Source organism: Lepidochelys kempii, chromosome 4 (assembly GCF_965140285.1).
Source record: "Lepidochelys kempii isolate rLepKem1 chromosome 4, rLepKem1.hap1, whole genome shotgun sequence".
Taxonomy (NCBI): domain Eukaryota; kingdom Metazoa; phylum Chordata; order Testudines; family Cheloniidae; genus Lepidochelys; species Lepidochelys kempii.
In genome coordinates, this window is record NC_136383.1 from 50321609 (window position 1) to 50341672 (window position 20064).

The window sequence follows — 20064 nt, forward strand, 5'->3', positions numbered from 1 at the left end:
GCTGTGGAGGAACCCGCCACTGGGGGCTGGATGAGTGACCCACCGACCCTGACCTGCCCTTCAGCAGCTGCCCCCTTCCCCAGCCACTGTAACACCTGAGGGAGACTAGTGGCCTCAGTCCCACTCCCTGAGGTAACTGCTTGGGTAGAGGAGTTCTGAATAATTACCCCTTTCCTTCCTCTGTGCAGAAGGAGGTCAGTTTGACTCTGGTGCTTGTGGCCAGGAGGCTGCTGAAGGGGGTGGGCTCTCCCGTGAATCACCAGTGCAGGTGTCCTTTTCCTAGAGACGAGCATTTCTTGGAAGAGGTCTGTGCCTTCTACCGCTCCTGAAATAACCAGCTTTGGAATATTCCCTCCCTGCCTCTGTGATCTACAGGAAAGTGGGGTTTGCTGCATGGTTGAATGGCGGGGGCTGTGTACAAATGCTGGCCAGGTCTGGTTTTCTTGGTGTATTCTACCTGAGTCTAGTGTAAGCCCCACCAACAACCCCACAGTAGGGATGGCTTTTTGGACAGCACATTAGTCAGTGAACCCTCTCTGCTTGAGTAATGCTTCATATATGCACGACAGGAATTATTCTGAAATGTATAAGTACGGCTGGATGGGAAATAGCTTTCCCATCCTGCAAAACTTCAAGATTTCAGAATGTTTTCTGTTGGGACCAAACAAGGTATTTTGAAATCTCTTGCAAAAACCAAGTGGGGTGCAGAGAGAGAGAGACACCAACCCCAAAATAGCTAATAGTCCAGTGGTTAAAGCACTTGTGGGAGACTCAGTTTCACTGTCCTAATTTAGTCTTAATTAATTTGTGAGATAGTGATTTATTGTTAATTCCTATTTTGCCAGTGGGGACATCGAAGTATAGAAAGGCTAAATTATTTTCGCAGGTTCACTCAGCAAGGGTTTCTCAGGTCCAGGATGGAATTTCTGGTCAAGGAGAGAGACCCAACCTACTCATTGCTCTCCTTGCTTATGAAGCTGTCCATTGGCCATCTTGACAGCACTAAGGAACAATTCAACTACCAGCTCAGCAAGTGCAGAATGACAGTTGAATGTGCTTTTCGTCAATTGAAAGGACAGTGGCATTGTTTACTCACAAGATTGAATCTTGGTGAGAAAAATATGCCAATGCTTATAGCTGCCTGCTGTGTTTCGGCATAATATAGGTTAAGCAAAGTGGGAAACCTTTCTGCTGGGGTGCAGGGTGGAGGTGGAGTGGTTGTCTGCTGCGTTTGAATATAGATATAAGGTCTAGTAGAAGATTTCAACTTGGAGCTAGATGTCTCAGGCAGACTTTAAAAGATCATTTTAACAGTGAGCCACAGTAACGCATTTTGTTGTACTGTGTTCTAACTGGCCCTGCTCTTTTGTGGCCTGTTAGGAATTGTATGATGATTATTGAGCAAATAGGAATATAACATTGTCAATACATCTATTAATTTTGTTTGTGGCTTACCCTATGAGTTGTGTCACACTGTCAGTAACAAGTAATTGGTTGTTTTCAGACCTGCTAAGCACACAGTAGCGGATGTTGCAAACTAATAAAGATGAGTTAATATAATAGACAGGTTTTTTGCAACAGAATTCAGTGCAGAAAAAAAGAAACCATGACATTTTAAAACAAATATATTTAAAACTTAATAAATCAAGAGAACAGACTGTATGAAGAGGAAAGAACGTTCACGTCCATTTCAGCTACATCTTCACCGACGATGGCTTTCACAAATCAGTGTATGTGAAGCTGTGATTGTCTTTACTGTCCCACGAAGTGGAGTGGGGGGTAGTGCAGTGGCCCCTGATGCCACTTGGAACATTGGTGGTGGTACAGGGAGGTCCCAAAATTAAGTTTTCAATGGGCTGCAGAGGGAGGCAAGCCCAGTATTGTTGAATTTGCAGTTTCACCAGAATCGGCAGTATCTGTGTTTGCTGCCTGAGAAGCCCCATTATGTCCAGGTGCATCTCCCTCTCCTTTTCCTGCACCTTTCTCCTCTCTACTCTTTCCTTTTCCAGGCTGTCCTCAATGTTCATCCTCCAGGCGCTGTGCTCACAGTCCAATGCAGCACTGGCTCATAGGATCTCACTGGACATGTCATAGATTCATAGATACTAAGGTCAAAAGGGACCATTATGATCATCTAGTCCTACCTCCTGCACAACGCAGGCCACAGAATCTCACCCACCCACTCCTGCGAAAAACCTCTCACCTATGTCTGAGCTACTGAAGTCCTCAAATCGTGGTTTAAAGACTTCAAAGAGCAGAGAATCCTCCAGCAAGTGACCCGTGCCCCATGCTACAGAGGAAGGCGAAAAACCTCCACGACCTCTTCCAATCTGCCCTGGAGGAAAATTCCTTCCCGACCCCAAATATGGCGATCAGCTAAACCCTGAGCATGTGGGCAAGATTCACCAGCCAGATACCCAGGAAAGAATTTTCTGTAGTAACTCAGATCCCACCTCATCTAACATCCCATCACAGGCCATTGGGCCTATTTACCATGAATATTTAAAGATCAATTAATTACCAAAATCATGTTATCCCATCATACCATCTCCTCCATAAACGTATCAAGTTTAATCTTAAAGCCAGATAGGTCTTTTGCCCCCACTGCTTCCCTTGGAAGGCTATTCCAAAACTTCACTCCTCTGATGGTTAGAAACCTTCATCTTCCTGAGTCCTCTTCTTTCTCCGCCTTATCTGGATTGGGCATTCTGCAGGTGCAGACGGGGAGACCCTCAAGGCCACAATGGCTGCAGCTGCAGATAAAACACAGAGGTACCACTGTCAATATATTCAATATGTAAAGCGAAACTTAGAATGCAGAACTCACTCCTGTTGCTCTCCTAGTGTTTTAAGTACTACGTTCTCCTTGTCAATTCTGCTTGGGAACGCTTGTGCACTGGGCAAGTCATGGTGAGTATGGCGCAGCAGGGGTTAGGCAAATAAGAAGGGAATGGCTGGGTTGAATGAAACTAGTAGCACAGGGCAGTGGCACCGAATATTGGCATCATTATCCACAGAGCATGGTGATTTTAGTTGATATCTCACCCCTGAGGGTAACAAAGGCACAGAGAGCACTGCTGCTGCTGGCATCCTGAAGCTGCACAGGCCCGTATGCTGCTAATCGGCGTACTACAATAGTGCCTGCTGAAATTAACGCTGACTGACGTGGGAAAGTGTCCTAGCATGGAGGAAGAAATAAGGCTGCCATCCCCACACACCTTTCATCGCAATCTCTCAGGAGGATTCAAGGGACATCCCTATATACAAACCCAAACTGCTCTGCATGGCCCCTCTGTCTAATTCTAGAGGGGACTGAAAAGCAGATAGCAACTCTACCTCTCTTGGTTGTACCACTATCTCTTACAGTACAAGTAAATTAATTAAAAGTCAAACCCTGTGTCCTGCTGCTTTGGAAGCGGGGCATTCCTCTAAAGGAAAATTTATGTATACACTTACCGGAGGCTTCTTCCCCTAACCCTGTGCTTGACTGACTGGACTGTGTTGGAGTCAAAAACAGTTCCTGGCTTACTGCGCAGCTGGCTCCCTCGGTCACCTTTCCCTGATCCACCTCCTCCTGCACTCTGTTCATGCCGGGGGCCTGTGATTTGGGCTCCTCAGAGGTATTGCTTGTGGTATGTGGGGTTGTAGTGAGGTCTCCACCAAATATGGCATGCAGCTCATTGTAAAAGCAGCAGCTCTGTGGCTCAGCACCAGATTGATTGTTGGCCTCTTTGGCCTTAGGGTATGCTTACCACAGCTCCTTGGCTTTCACATGGCACTGTTGCAGGTCCCAGTTGTAACTCTTCTCCTGCATCCTCCTTGCAATCTGCTTGTAGTTGTTGACATTTGTACAGTGGGTTCAGAGCTGTGCCTCCACAGCCTCTTCTCCCCACAGACCCAGGGGATCCAATATCTCTTGTCTATTCCAAGCCAGAGTGCATTTGGAGCATGCAGCTGGCATGGTTAGCCAGGCAGTTGCACTAAACAATGGAGAACTGCTATGTGTGGTCACCAAACTGGGAAATCAGGAAAAGGAATTTCAAAAATGTGTAGGGCTTTAAAGGGGAGAGTGACCTTCTGGTCTACATGACCCTGGGACAGTGTGTCGGGATATATAGATATATACATTGTGATTCACATATCCATGCAATATGTTATAGGTCACTGAGGCCTGGTATGAATGAAGCATGCTTGACATGAATACATGCATTGCAAGTTGGCAACCAAAGTAAGAACTTAAGGTCAAGAACTATTAGAACTATCTGTGCAAAAACAATCTTGTTATGTTTTGAGAAAAATACAGAGAATCAGCAGAAAAGGAAACGACACCAGCTGGATTGATATAAAATTGTATAAGAATTGGAAGAAATGGCACGACTTGGATCATGGCAGCCTGCCCAGGATTGTCTCTATGGAATTGTGTGGGTAGAAGGCCTAGTAAACAAAGGCAAAGAACAGATGACGTGATGGAATGGACTATAAAATATTGCCAATGACTTCCGCAAATAAGAGTAGTTTATCCCGTGTGGATATAGATGTGGTTTTTGCCAGCTCCTGGCATTTTATGATCTTATGGATGGAAGGAATCTCAACTGGCCATCGGGACCATTCTGACCTTTGGACTCTGGTATAGTATGTTTGGTGTATGAATGTGGAGTGAATAAGGTTTGTTTTGTAATCAATAAAGAGCATTTAGCGTATTATATACCAACACTCTGTCCGGTATCTGCCTGCTCCCCATCCCATAGGGAGACCTCTATTGCGGGTCTAACAAGTGAAGTTCACAATGGTGACCAGAGTGGTCAGTGTAAGGCATTGTGGGAGAGTTGCTGGAGGACTGCTAGGCTCCATAGGTAACACAGTCTCTACAAGCAAGATGTGTCGACCTCATAAACTTTGGTTCCCCACTGCTTGGAGAGGTGGTGTAGTATGTTGGCGTAACGGGGCACTTACACTGGTGGGAGACAAATTTAAGTGCACAACTAGGTTGACGCAAGGCAGCTTGTGTTGGCCTAACGTTGTAGTGTAGATCAGGCCTTAGAGCAAACTCTTAAAGGCTGGACTAAAAAGGGGCAGAGATTATTTCAAAGTGACTGTGAATATGTATAATTTCTGAGTATGTTATTTTTTACAAAAGCTATCATTTCAGCTATAAAAAAAAAACTGTGGGCAGATTACAGATGAAAAGTAGTCAAAGGCAGGGGGAAATGTTTCAAAGTTACCTTGCCATTATCAGTGACATGTAATATTAAAAAAATACTGTCATTTTTAAGGGGGGAAGGTAACTTTCACAACCTCATGCTCTACCCACCTCCTCGGCCCCGCTTTGCATGGGAGCCCCGATGTGGCACATGGGGGGAGGGGGAGGCTGCGGTTGCCAACTTCGGTTGGCTGTATTCCTGGAGGTTTCAACATATAATTCCTGGAGATGCCAGGGCAATCCTGGGGGGCTGGCAACCCAACGGCCCTGGCGGTTTTCCGTTCGTGATTTAGTAACCGTCAGGATCAGCCGCAGCTGGCGACTCGGGGCATTATTCCAGGGGGCAGAGCGCGCGGCCTGGCTCGCGCTGGCCCGAGGCGACCCAAGCCACGCGACCGCCCAGCAGGCGAGGGCAAGGGGAGGGGCGAGAGGAGGTGCAACCGGGCGACGGGCGACGGGCGGCGCCGGCGGGGGGGACGGGGAGGACGCGGCCTGCGTGGGCCTCGTCTGCCCCGTTACATTCAAGCTCCCAACGCCGCCCTACCCTGCCCACTCTTGAAGAAGGGGCCGGCAGCGCCCCGCTCTTAATCCCACTTCTCGCGATATTTCTAATACAACGGTGCTGCGGCCACCGAGGGAGGTTCTCGCGGGAAGTCTCCTAGTGCCCGCCACTCAGAGGCTTGACCTGCCCTCGGAGGGAGTGGCACAAATTACCGTACGTGGCGGGCGCGGGCGTTGTTACTCCGATCCTTGGCCTGCCGCGGCAGCGAGGTGCGGACGGTTGAGCGGCTGCTGCTGCTGCAATGAGCGCGCGCCAGTGAGGAGCCGCGCGCCAGTGAGGAGCCGCGCTGAGGCTAACGGGTGGGCGCGCGCGCGCCAGCCAGCGAGGTGGCTCCGTCCCCAACCGTTCCGTCCGGGAGGAGGATGGAGGCGGCGGCCGATCTGGAGTCCTCGCTGGAGCTGAGCTACTCCGGCGCGGGCCCTGGGGGGCTGCCCCCTGCGCGCTCCCGCATCTTCAAGATCATTGTGATCGGGGACTCGAACGTGGGCAAAACGTGCCTGACCTACCGCTTCTGCGCGGGCCGCTTCCCGGGGCGCACGGAGGCCACCATCGGCGTGGACTTCCGCGAGCGCGCCGTCACCATCGACGGGGAGCGCATCAAGGTACCGCCGGGCCCCGGCCCTGCGCTCCCGGACGCCGCGGGGGGAGCGGCCCTGCTGTGCTCGGCGCTGCACGAACACCCGGGACCTCCCCGCCCGCTCCCCCTCCGGCCCTGACATCCCGGCGGCAGCGGCTCCCTTCTGGCGTGGGGGCTTCAGGGCCGGCCGGCCCCCCGTGCGGCCCGCGGGGATGTCGGCGCCGGCGGGTGAGAATGCGGCTGCCCTGGGGCTCCTATTGCCGTCGGGCTGATTGCCTGATAGGGTAAATAGGAGCTGCCACCCCTCGGTGCAAAGAGGCAGGCTGAGCAGGTTAGGGAGCCCATCATACGGGGCTGTCGTGCCGCCTAGTTAAAGCTCGACTCTTGCATGCTGGGATCTGTAGTCCCTTCAGGTTACATTTCCATAGCAGGTTTCAGAGTAACAGCCATGTCAGTCTGTATTTGCAAAAAGAAAAGGAGTACTTGATGCATCCGTTGAAGTGAGCTGTAGCTCACGAAAACTTATGCTCAAATAAATTGGTTAGTCTCTAAGATGCCACAAGTACTCCTTTTTTGTTTCCATAGCAAAGCATCAGGGGACCATATTCTAGAAGTCCAACCATTGTGGTATAGCCACACCTGCTTCACAGCTTTGTGCACAATTCCTTGTGAGAAACGTGCATTGGTGTAACTAAACTGATAACCCCTTAGCTTGGCCTCTGACTGGTGTTAAAAAGGACAAGACTAGCCCTTTAAAAAGTGTCTTGATTTCCAAACTCATCTACTGAGAGATGTCAGTGTTTACTGTGACTTTGCTTTAGATGCATATTAACAGTGAAGCCATGTTTCAGTGTAGCACCACCAATCTTCCTTGTAAAGTGCAAACATTCACGCCATATGGGTGCGTGCCACTGTTCTGGAATGTGCATTTGGGCCTTTGGCTGTCAAGTTATTCTGGCAGTGGTCTGAAATGTTTCCCAAATTAAGCTTTTTTTGTAATGCAAACATAAATCCCAAAGGTGATGTGCAGGAGGGAGAGGGAGAAAGCAAGATTCTGTTTACTGGGACACTTTATCTCTAGTGTCAGTTTCAAGATTTATCATTTCTGATACAAACAACTTAACAGAAGTGAGAACTCTACAAATATTCTATATCAAAATAAGAGATGTATCTAATAACAAGACAGTGGAGAGGTGTGAGCTAATGTGGATATTTTACATGTTAGCTCAAGGTGTTCAGTGTCAGTTTTTAACAATCAAAGAATGTAATGTTCTTCAATGACAGATGTACTTCATTCAGATTGTCACACTGCTAGGGGCAGGAAGGAGGGAAATTGAGCTTTGGAATGTGGCAGGTTGGATAGCTAGATCACATCTCTCTCACTTCTGAATCTTAAATTTTGTTTAAAGATTATTCTTACAAACCTAAATTTAGGGTGAAATTTGACTCAAGGGTGAACCTAGGCCCTCAAATTCCTAAAAGCAAAGGAACTGAAATATACTAAATTTATCTAATAGGTAGGCACAATGAGGCACTGAAAGGCGAGAGTTAATTTCAAGCTCTGATGATAAGTTTGTGTTAAAAACAAACAAACAAACATATTGTTGTTTGGATATAGGAGTTGATCTTAATGTTTTGTGGAGGGAAAAAAACCATACCCTTGGGATTGCTCCATTGAATTAAAGGACAGTAAACCCTTTATCCGTTAATATGTAGCTGATGTTTATGCTCTGTACTTACGTGCATTTGTTTACATGGCTTCTGATTTAAAAAAACACCTGGGAAGTCTCCAAGTCTTTCTGTTCTCTCTGGTTGTGTGTGTCTTTTCCCTTCTGAGGATTTTCTCTTCACTTCATGTTCTATTTTTTATTTTCCTACCATTTTCTCTTCTGTAGTAACAGATCCTTCTGTTTACCAACACCAGGGGTCTGCAACCTAAGGCACACGAGCCCCCAGCAAACAGCAGCATGCCATTAAAAATCTGGCTTGGCCCGGTCTTCTCCCCCTTCCCCTGCCTCTTCTCCCAGCTTGCTGGGTTCCTGCCCCTCCTCCTCTCCCTCCCTGCGGCCAATCGGCTGACGGAGGTGGAGAGGGAGGTGCAGCATGCTCTCTGCTCCGGGACCTTCGGCAAGGGAGTGGAATTGGCATATCCCCTCCAGCACCCCCACGACCCCAGCCCACACCTCCAGCCCTCTGCCCTGAACCCTCCTCACAGAGGCCCAGCCCCGTGCCCAACCCTGAACCCCCCACACCTCCCAGCCCTCTGCCCTGACCCCTGCACCCCCCCACAATCCCAGCCCTGACTCCAGCACCCACCACACATACCCAGCCCCCCTGCCCTGACTCCTGCACCCCCACACCCCATGCCTTGACTCTTGCACTCCCCACATCCCCACCCCCAACCTGAGCACCAAACAGGAGCTCCTGCACCCCCACCTGCCACACACACACATTCCCACCTGTACCTCTTCCACCAAATGGGAGCTACCCAGGTAAGCACTCCACACCTAAACCTCCTGCCCCAACCCTGAGCCCCCTCCCTCATTCTAGCTCCTGGCCAGACCCTGCACCCCAACCTCCAGCCTGCTCCTTCATCCTCAGCCCTGTTCTCAGCGCACTCCCACTCTCATCTCAGTGCAGAGAGAGGAAGAGAATGGCTAGAACCAGGGAGAAGGTAGGTACTTACTCTGTGTGGGCAGGTCCGGGACCCCAAGCCAGCAGCCGGGACCCTGGCTGGTGGGAGTCGGCGGACGGAACCCCAGACTGGCAGCGGGCTGAGACGCTCAGCCCACTACCAGTGTAGGGTCTTGGCCGCTGGCCCCACTGAGCCCGCTGCCGGTCTGGGATTCTGGCTGCCGGCCCTTTGCCTGCCAGGGTCCCGGCCGCAGGCCCTGCTCAGCCTGTTGCCAGCCTAGGTGAACAGAACCCCATGCTGGCAGCGGGCTGAGCAGGCCGGCAGCGTAAAATCAGCATTTTAATTTAACTTTAAGCTTCTTAAACATTTTGAAAACCTTGTTTACCTATGACAATAGTTTAGTTATATAATATATAGACTTATAGAGAGAGAGCTTCTAAAAAACGTTAAAATGTATTATTGGCATGCGAAACCTTATTCACTTTAATTTAAATGAAGACTCGGCACACCACTTCTAAAAGGTTGCCGACCCCTGACCTGCACTATTCTGCTTTGGTCCCTTCCTTTTTTATGGGAACTGCTGAATTCTTTCCTTTAGCTCTTCTTTATTCTGAGACTGTACATTTTTCTTCCCTAAGCTGAGAAACTGGATACAGTGTTCTCTGGCCTCTTGATATCCATCTCTTGTCATGAGGTGGCCTCTAAAGGGTTATCTACCTCCCCCCCCCCAGCACCATGTAAGTTGTGGATGTGTTTACTGTTGATAAGGTATTTGTAGGTGCTGAGGAAATGTGGGGGATCCAGCCTGGTCCTCAATTCTGAGATACTTCTAGTAGGTCTTAGGGCCATAATATTATCGTATATATATTTTAGAGGAGGCTACCTACAGGGGACACCAGTTCCTTCAGTCCTCCACCTTCTTCATCAGGAGACTCCTTCCGTTCATTCCATTCCCATAAAGCTATTTGATGATCTGCTCTAATTAAGTCTTTTCCACTTGTCATGAGTCCCAGTGTTCTGGCTGATAAGGGATTGCCACATGCAGGAAGGGTGCCATGTGCAATCATACTGTGCACATCCATAGGACCCCAACTTCTTATATTTCTTTCCTCTTTTTTCTTTCTTTCTTTCTTTTTTTTTTTTAATTACCTAACCTCAACCCGTTTCTCTGTTTTCTGGCTCCTGCCCACTTATTTTCTTGTATATGGTGGTAACACCTCTCAAGCAATGCCTGCTGGAGGATCAGAGAAGGAAACTGGTGAGCCTAATCGCTCTTGGGCCATGTCTACACTACAGATTTAAAGTCATGCCAGCAGGTTGGTCCCTGGTGTGAAAAGGTGAGATCTGACTGACAGTAGCTGTGCTAACAAAAGCATCTAGTGCAGACACAGTTGTACCAGCAAAACTGTGCTTTTACCATTCTAGCTTGTTTCACTGGGGGGAAGTAGGCTATGCTGGTAACAGGACAGCTTTACTGGTATAAGCTGTGTCCGCAGCAGGAGTGCTTTGCAGCGCTCTCCTAGACTAGGCATGGCTGCTGTTCTTGCTGGGCCCTGGAGGAGCTGCTAAGAATAGAATTCTTACCTTGTTACTCTGGAAGGGTTTATTACATATTAGTCTCCCCTTCTTCTCTGCTGCTGTTCTCCGCTCCTCCAGGTAGCTGGATGGTTGGTCTTTTGCTGGCTACTCATGCACAGAGCACTTCCCTTGCAGCTGTGGAAATGCTGTGTCATTGGTAGTAAGTAACACAGGCACAATTCTTTTCTGCAGGGTTTTGTTACCTGGGAATTTAAAAAAAATACAGGGGCAGCCAGTGTTCATGTTACATTTGTATTGTAGACTAATGACTTTTAGATCTTTTTGAAGCAGCAGTGCTTAGATGTGATATACGCACTAAAGCTATCTCAGAAAATGAGGATCTTCTCAATTTTAACTTCTTATCTGTTTGATTTGAGCTCTAGAAACCCATTGTCTTAACTCTTTTTATTTAATTGAGGTAAATAATGACACAAATAAAATAAAAAGGAGGAAATCCCATAAAGCATATCCCATGCCTTAGAGCGCCTCACTGATTTGCAAAGCAAAATGAGGTGCAGAGAAATATATGAATTATCTTAATCAAAAGGCCATTTATATTTTTAAATTGGCGTAAACGGTGCATACAGATTGTTCATGGTGAAGAAGCCTTTTTTAAGAATGCTCATCCCATCTAATTCAACCCCAAGTCTCTTTAGTTTAGCTTGAGGGGAAGGTGTTAAGTCAACATATTGTTTAAATACCTATCCCTCAGCTTCAGTAGTTGAATCATGTTGTTGTTTTTGCCTCAAATCTAATGTCCCAACGGGGTCTTGGCTGCATTATACTTTAAACAAAAATGCAACCCCTTGATGGACGGTTTATTTAAATAATGATTGAATCATAGTCTCAATGTCAGTCTATCAATATGCATTTTTCAAAGTGTGTTTAATCATCTGTGTTGTGTTTGTGAGGAGCCAGGGAGGGGGAAAGTACAAAAAGCACTTTGAGTATAGTCTGCAGAATCTCAGATAAATACTGGGGTGTCCGTAAGAGTTGGCTGGCTAACAGAAGAAATGCATATATAAAAAGTGAAAAACTTTGTGCAGCACTAGAGAGCGACAGAAAGCCACTTATCGGCTTCATGAGCTAACATATCAAGAATATATATTTAAAAATAATGGTAAAATCATAGATTTCAGGTCCACAGTCTGAATAGCTGCAAGTAAACAAACTGTTCTTAAATTGCAGCTTCTCATAAAACTTTTTTTCCCCTCTTCTAATGCATCAGCAAATAGTAGTAATGCTCTGGGTCTCATCTTTGCTGCAAATCTTCACTGTCACTTTATTATCACTTAGTGTAGTTTTTATAATCTCCACTTTTTGGGGCAGAGTTTCTCTAAGTTCTGCAGCTGCCCAAGTAAATAAGTCAATTTTAAAATCTAGTATTCAGATCGTGTATCATAAGGTTGTTCTGTAACTCCTCAGCCGCACACTGTCCCTGCATAGGAGCTACCTATTTTATCTGCCCTTATTCTGAGTTGAAGAAAACCCTCCCTAAATCTCTTGGCTTTTCAGGCTTTCTTTCTAAATCTCTAGAATCAGATCCCAGGAAAGATGAGAAATATCGAGTAAAAATAGCTTCCTTTGAGCCAGCCTCTGGGAAAAATGAAGGGTAAGAGAGAACAGGGTGGGTCCTCAGCTGGTGTGGATTGTCATAACTCCATTTACTTCAGCTGAAAATCCTCCCCCTGGTCTGTTATTTAGTGAACTTTGTGTTAGAGAAAGATGCCAGCCTGAAGTCCTTTAATTGTGGTGAAAAAAAAATTATTTAGGTGCCTCAGTTAGGTATCCAATTTATATTTAGTCACAAAACAGATATAGCTCTGGCAAGAGCAGTGCAGCCTCCTTACCCCTTGATACCAGCTAGAGGAGAATTGACAGCAAGGAGTCTGCTGCTCCTGGTGCCTGCTTACCACAATGGACTCGGAAGTGGGGAGAAGTAGTTGCAGGGGCAGTCCTATTCAGCCCCTGTAGCCCAGGGGAATGTTCTCAGTTGCACTGTGGGCATGGTGCGCAGTCAGTCTGTTCAGCACGTAGAAGCAGGGTGGGGATGGAGCATGCTCAGAGCAGGTAGACTCTTGGAAGAATTGAGCAGCAAAGCTCTTACTAATCTCTGCTGAGCATGTGCTGCTTGGAATTTTTTGGAGGTTTATAACTTGGCCAATTTTGGGTGAATTTCCAGAAATGGCAAAATGCACATCTCTGATGCCAGGGGGAGCCCTTCCCCCACCTTCCTCCAAACTTCAAGTCTCTGTTCCAAAGCATGGAGGTACTAGGGCAGGGGTGGACAAACATTTTGGCCCGAGGGTCACATTGGGGTTCCAAAACTGTATGGAGGGCTGGGTAGGGAAGGCTGTGCCTCCCCAAACAGCCTGGCCCCTGCCCCCTGGCTGCCCCCTCAGAACCCATGACCCATCCAACCCCTCTTTCCCCTCCTCCCCCCCGCTCCTTGTCCCCTGACCGCTCCCTCCCGGGACCCCCTGCCCCCCCCCCCGGGACCCCCTCCCATCCAATGCCCGCTGTCCCCTGATTTCCCCGACCCCTAGCCACACCCCACCCCCAGATAGGCCCCCTGGGACTCCCAAGCCTAGCCAACCGCCCCCTGGGACTCCCTGCCCCTTATCCACCCCACCCCCTTACCATGCCGCTCAGAGCACCAGAACTGGCAGCCGCTTCGGCATGGCTGGAGCCAGCCATGCCAACGCACAGTCTAGATCACCGGGGCAGGCCAGCAGCTCTCACAGCTGCGCTGCCTGGCAGGAGCTTGCAGCCCTGCCACCCAGAGTGCTGACCGCACAGCGAGCTGAGCTGAGGCTGCAGGGTAGAGAGGACAGCAGGGGAGGGGCCAGGGTCAAGCCTCCCTGGCCAAGAGCTCAAGGGCCAGGCCGGATGGTCCCGCGGACCATAGTTTGCCCACCTCTGTACTAGAGCTTCTCAATGGAACAGTTGTAAGATTTTTATTTTGTAACATGGACAAAATATTTTTCAGTAATCTTTCTCAGAAACAGCTTGAACAGTTTAAGTTGAAACTTTTCAAAAAGTTCAGCCTGAGCAACTTGGCATGGAAAATTTCAGCCCTATTAGCTAAAATTTGGCTAAGTTATAAGTAGCTATAAACAGGGTCTCTTAATGGAAAGTGTTGGGCAACCTTATCTGCCTATAATGGTGCTGGTATTTTTTCTTTAGGAAATGGACTTAACATGCCAACTTGTGGCCCTCTGAATAGACCTCCCACACAACTTCTTGGTCACCACTTGGTCACACTGGTTTAGTTTTAAACTAGTATATTAGAGGTGTAAAGCTGATAGCCTAATCTCATGATTCATCCAGTTCCTTTCAGAAGAGGATTCTTGAATCTGCAGGGCCCCATGTTCTTTTCTCTGACTCTTAATTGCAAATCATTATCATAGTTGGAGCGAGAAGGAAAGTGAAATAATTTTAAAAATAGCTTTCTTGCGTTTAATTCAGGTGCTAATTGCAATAATAGGCTCCTTTCCAAGAATACTGTGCATATATCAGGAAAGCAGTTAAGAGAAACACTGAAGTAACATCATAAAATGTGACAGATATCAAGTGATCTCTCATTATGCTCAGTCCAGTCGCCCAAAGCTGTATGTTCCCATAGCTAAAGCAAAGTTTTATTTATAAGTAACATTAAATAGTAAATTTAAACTGGACATCTTTTATTAGCAACAGCATAAGATATTATTATTCCACATAGTGCACCTCATAGCTTTGTAGAGAGTCTGAAAGTCAAGTGCCATTGACCTCTTAAGTGTCCTACTTCCTGCACAACCAAACTCTTGGTTGTAAAAGGCATTTTATAGGTGTTTTTATAAAGAAATGCTGTGTAAACTAAAGACACTTTAAGGGATGCACGTATAAAACCTAGTCAATTTAAAAAAAAAATTAGTTTCCAGTACTACAGCTGCACCTTAATCACCCTGCCAAATCTTAGGGTTTCCGATTACATCTCCCTATTTTGAAATTGTTACTTTCCCTTATTGCTGTGTGAAAAACGTCTGCAAACAAACACAGCTTACAAAAGTATTGTCAAGTGGACAAAGTAAACAAACAAGGTTAAAAATAGAAAATCTGTTTTTCTGCTGGAAGAAGTAGTTTTTCCAGAGGAATTTCTGAGAAGTTAAAGGAAGAAAAAATATTAGTCCAATTTGATCTCCTGATGTTGACCAAAATTTAATTATAGAGCACAGAGGAAGTCCACTTTCAGTGTAGATAGACATGGTGGGAATTTGTTCCAGAGTTCCGTTTCTCTGCTTTCTTTTGTTTATGTACACTACTGACAAATGTATTTTAAAAAAAAAAAGGGGGGGGGAGTGACACATTTACAGTTAACTCGTCAAGCTATACAATTATCTGCCATTGTGAATAACTTGGCCTTGTGTGCCGAACTTTGAAACCCCCAAATCTCCTGAAGTCTATACCTTGAAAATGTTTCCTTATTCAATTACTGAAAAGGCTGTAGGTGTGGAAGCATGTCTGGTGCAGAGCTCTATCCTCTGACCAGCTCAGTACTATCAGTGCTGAAGAAACCCTCTTCAGCAAAATGAGTGTGCTAAGAGATGTCTATTTGTTGCTACTTCAAAAAAAAGTCTTTTATTACTGCAGATTTCAATATCCTTTGGTGTAAGATTTTACAAAATATCAGTGTCCGTAAACTCTTACAGAAATCTGTAGTGGTGATCAAGCAAAACACAACACTAATTTTTTCATATCTTTGATTATGAATAGGTGGCTCTGAAAACAGTATTTATATAATATTTTGGAACCTTCAAAAACTATGGTGAATAGCCATAGAATTTTCTTCAAGAACTAAACTTCCCAATATGACTAATACAGAGATGATCTATGTGGTTTTCATAGTTCAGAATGATTTATGTTGTTGTCTAGCATGAATTGAAATCAGTTCTGCTTTTGTTTTCTCTGTTCCTTTTTGCCCTTTTAGATCCAGCTGTGGGATACAGCAGGACAGGAACGCTTCAGAAAGAGCATGGTGCAGCATTATTATAGGAATGTACACGCTGTTGTGTTTGTGTATGACATGACCAACATTGCCAGTTTTCATAGTCTGCCATCATGGATAGAAGAATGCAAACAGCACTTGCTTGCCGGTGATATACCACGGATTCTTGTTGGAAATAAATGTGACCTAAGAAGTGCTATTCAGGTGCCTACGGACTTGGCCCAGAAGTTTGCCGATACTTACAGTATTCCACTGTTTGAAACCTCTGCTAAAAACCCCAATGACAATGACCATGTGGAAGCCATATTTATGACACTGGCTCATAAGTTGAAGAGCCACAAGCCATTAATGCTTAGTCAACCCCCAGATAACGATAAGATACATTTAAAGCCTGAGCCAAAACCTGCCACGACCTGCTGGTGTTAGATCACAGTATTCATGCAGTTATCACCTCGTCTTGTTTGCAAATACTCTAAAAATATGATCTTGGCAGGTTTTAGTATCAATTATGTATGATCCCTTTGGCACTTTAATGTGTGTTTTTTCTTGTGTAGATGTGCCCCACTCATATCTCTGCACTTTGTGCTATCTCAATTACTGAAGCTTCACTGTACATATACAGAAAAATAGACTTTCTAATGAAGTTTTGATGCAGCAAGTTCACTTAAGTTACTTGCTGCTTGAGAGCATTTCCATCACTGATGGTATGGTTAATAATCCAATTTATTTATTTTTGTTTGTTTTTTTGGTTAGCATTTCGTTGGTCCTCCTGCATTATACCAGAGTTTTGGAGTAGCCAAAGGACTCACATCTTTGGCTAGCAGCGGATGAGTGTTGTGAATTGTTGGTTTTGTGGGTGTCTGGGATAATGACACAGAAGACTTAGACGTTTCCACTGCATCTCAAAGTAGCTATAGCTGTAGATGTGTGCTATGAAAGGAAGGCCATCAATAAAGATCAACCTAGAATGTGAATGTAGGGGAACACCATTGGTCTCAGTAGTTTGTCATTCCACCTCAAATCCTGGCTATTCATACATGGCAAAGGTGGGAGAATCCACAGATTGTCCTTGCCCTCAGATACTTATTTAAACCCTAAAACTTGATAAATTCTTTGTAGTTCACACATTTTTATCCCACAGGCATCCTTCTTATGAAAGATAGTTTGGTTAAAGCACAGGGATGGGATTTGAGGGAGGATCCAAGTTTCTAATCTCGAGTCAGGACTCATATGCTGCAGAACAGGGAGGAGAGCTCAATCAAACTGCTCTCATAGAAAGTGAATTGGGTTTGGAGAATGTTGTTATGCAGTAACATCACATGAGCTCATGTTGCTTCTGTGATTTCAGTGAAAAAGTTCAGCTCCACACAGCACTTGAATAGTTGTAGAGTTAGAGGCATCATTGAAGCATGTTCCCCTCTCAACATAGCATAATGTTATGGTGTATTGTACGTCTGGTGGCAAGCTAATATCAACAGCCATAACTCTCATGACATCTTCCAACCTAATTCAAATTTCTTCACTTGGATCATTTAAGAACAAATGCTGTCTCTGAATTGTGTATCCCAAGGTAAATAAATGTACTCCAGTAGTCTAAAATTTTAGTAAGGTTGAGAGAAACAAATACTGACTTTTTCAGATTATTTTAAAAACAAAACGCAATTTTGAAGAGGAAACTTATTATGCGTTTTAGGGACTAAAGTATTTTGGAAAAAGTGCTAGTTCCGATGCCCAGTTGCCACATTCAGACCTGTGCCTTAGCTTTTGAAAATGTCAAGGTCACTATGTTTTAATGGTAGTAAACTGGTCTCTGCCAGAAAAATGTGAAGGCAGATGTTCTGGATAATTGAACTTCACGATAAACTTCCAAATAGTGTTCAATTCATTCCCACTTGCCCACTATTATAGTAGAATGATATATTCTCTTTAAAGAACAGAGAAACTGGAAATCCTTGAAAACATACTTAAATACTGAATCATGTAAATTAAGTATGGAGAAGACCTACCATGTCATTTTGTTCATCCCCAAACAGATTTTCCTTAATAGATCTTCAGGTTAAATCCTGCTTGGGTAACCCCTTAGAGTTCTTTTGCAGAAGAAAGGTGAACTGGGTTGGATTTTTAGAATCCTCTGCTTCACTTGGTATTGAGAAAGTATTGCAACCATTTCATTTCAGTTGTTTTTTGTATGCTGGTTTGAAGGTCATGTTTCATATTGGAAAGCATTCTGGATTGCACATAACTGTATGGTTACATCAAAAGGGAATGTAAGCCATAGAACTTAATTCAGCATATAACATTCATATGCAGTGATACAACAATAGTATGCTTGATTATTATGTGTTCAAAGAAAAGACTTATAAATGAGGAACTCTGCTTACAATATGTGTATTGTAGGATGCTGACTGGAAACTAAACACAAAGGTCATTTTAGAGCTTTGTCAACTATTATCCTGATGGTCATATTATAGTAACTAAATAACTGAAACAAGGTAATTATATTAACCAAACTATGAAAAGTAATAAAGGATGTAATTATTCTATTACACACAGCATTGGTGAAAGAGAAAATCCACTGGCTTTATTCTAGGTTTAGAAAGATCTATTTGGCCTAATCATATTGGAATTAGGATTTTTAGGATTTTTTTCATTTAGAAACTATTTTTGTAATGCCACAGCTGTGACCATTTTATTTATGCAATACTTGAAAAAGGGAACTCTGTTTTATCTGTTTCAAACCCTAAATAGAATTTGATTTACAGTCCTTCTAGAAATAAGAGCTTTTTAACACTAGGGACCTTAATGATTTTTAAGAAGGGATTGATCTTAAATGTATTTTGTAGTACTACAAATAAATATGGTTTACAGTCCTCCTGAAGGATTTATTTTTTCACTCATGTCCTTAATCCTCTTTCAAAGGACCGATCTGAAGTGTTTGTATAGTATTAAAGTATTTCAACAACCTTTCTAATCTTATTTTTTTATTTTTTAATATTCCAAAGTAAGAGAACTGGAGTAAGGTAGTAAATCATGTAGACACAATATAAATGTTCAACTCTCAGTAATAAGCAGCTGGGAATCTAGCATAAGTTTTATTTAAGCAAATTACTTACAATTTGTAAATAAGGGCCCTGAATCGTAACCACATGAAATAATGTTTAGCTATGTAATCTAGTCTTTTCAGTACCAAACATGTTTTGATTTTCCTGCCCTAGAGACAGTGTGGTCTTTAATTCAGGATCCAGTATGCTTCCTGGAGTAATGTTCTACTCACAGAAAGGATGTCAAAGGTACTGAACATTTTGTGTATGTATTTTCATCCTACCAAAATAAAATCATATTTTGTCTGTTTTTATAAACAAACACTGGCACAATCCCAGCAACCTAATAAACTGGCTTTGTCGTAAATAATGTCCTTGGTCTTCATTTGTGTTATATGGGGGACATGATGAAACTATTTGTTGGTATCAACAATATAACCAGATAAAAAGGAATCCCTAGTCTTCACTGATCTGGACAGCAACCTGGTGAAAGAGACTTTCAGTGCTTGGGCTTCTACTTCCTGCTCCCTTGCAGGGTGACTTTCTCACTACGTGAAATAGACATGTCTGGATTTACCCTAATCTCGGCTAGTGCACTCAGTCTGTTGTTCCCTTAAGTGAATAATATTCTGCTCATTACCTTAAATGGAGTTACCTAGACACTTCAACTTAAACGGGCTGGATCAGATAAAACAAGTTTAACTACAAAGAGAGAGATTTTGAGTACAAGTAATGAGGCATAACAATCAAATGGTTACAAGAAAAAATATAAAATACTTTCTAGTGCCTGCCTTAACAAACAATATTAGATTGAAGCAGTTTCTTACCACATGCTTCTAGCAAATTTACTGACCAAACTCTAGGCCAAACCCCTCCATCGGAGTTAAAAGGCTGTTTCTTTTGTCATCCTTCATGCAGAGAAGGTGATAGGTGGGTAGAGAGGGGAGAAGTCTTGGGGTGTTTACCCCTCCTTTTTATAGTTTCAGTCCTCTTTGAAAAGCATTTCTATCTTGAGAACCAAGAGACAGGGAGTGGATGTGGAAGGATGTTCTCTGCCGCTTCCTCCCTCCCCCCACCTGTTTGAACTTCATTTGTTTTCTTCCTGCTTGATAACTCTGTTTAGTGCTTAAATGCAAATTAAGGCAAGCATGCATTCTTTTGTTGAGGACAGAGCTGTTTGCTGACTTCAACCTGTGGGGTTTGGAACATAGGTTAATAACATCATACAGGGGAATCTAATAACTTCGCAATACAATGTTGCCACACATATTTTTATCAGGACAATACTGACCAGTGCAAGACACACTTTGTACAAAGATTACTCCAGTAGCGTGTAGGGTGTGAATACAGGGGTGTATTCCATCACACTCTCCCCAACCCCTCAAAATACACTGTAGCTACTAGTTTCTCACACACATAGCCCAGAGGGTTGGGGGATGGAACTAGTTGTTATAATGCTGAGAGGTGTGCAACTTCTGGCCTCACTC

General features: G+C 44.6%; 1 protein-coding gene and 1 long non-coding RNA gene across 3 annotated transcripts; one reads left to right on the forward strand and one right to left on the reverse strand.

Moving 5' to 3' along the window:
* Positions 1-1610: 1610 nt before the first annotated feature.
* Positions 1611-6695, reverse strand: LOC140910401 (uncharacterized). Of its 2 annotated transcripts, XR_012158571.2 has the most exons (3): positions 5915-6695; positions 3753-4016; positions 1611-2753 (listed from the first exon to the last, which is right to left on the reverse strand). It is a non-coding gene; the product is annotated as an uncharacterized LOC140910401 (long non-coding RNA). The 2 variants fall into 2 exon arrangements; XR_012158570.2 differs by lacking the exon at positions 5915-6695 and having other exon boundaries at positions 3753-4122.
* Positions 5865-18947, forward strand: RAB33B (RAB33B, member RAS oncogene family). The gene is made up of 2 exons (XM_073341164.1): positions 5865-6364; positions 15519-18947. The coding sequence occupies exons 1-2, from the start codon at positions 6125-6127 to the stop codon at positions 15960-15962; spliced, it is 684 nt and encodes a 227-aa protein (XP_073197265.1). The 5' UTR covers positions 5865-6124; the 3' UTR covers positions 15963-18947.
* Positions 18948-20064: the final 1117 nt, after the last annotated feature.

What these genes read in the sequence shown, in the direction of transcription:
- RAB33B (XM_073341164.1), top strand. Translation starts at nt 6,125, where the DNA reads ATGGAGGCGGCGGCCGATCTGGAGTCCTCGCTGGAGCTGAGCTACTCC. An exon ending in TCGACGGGGAGCGCATCAAG is followed by an intron (nt 6,365 to 15,518) that starts GTACCGCCGGGC and finishes TTGCCCTTTTAG; the next exon opens with ATCCAGCTGTGGGATACAGC.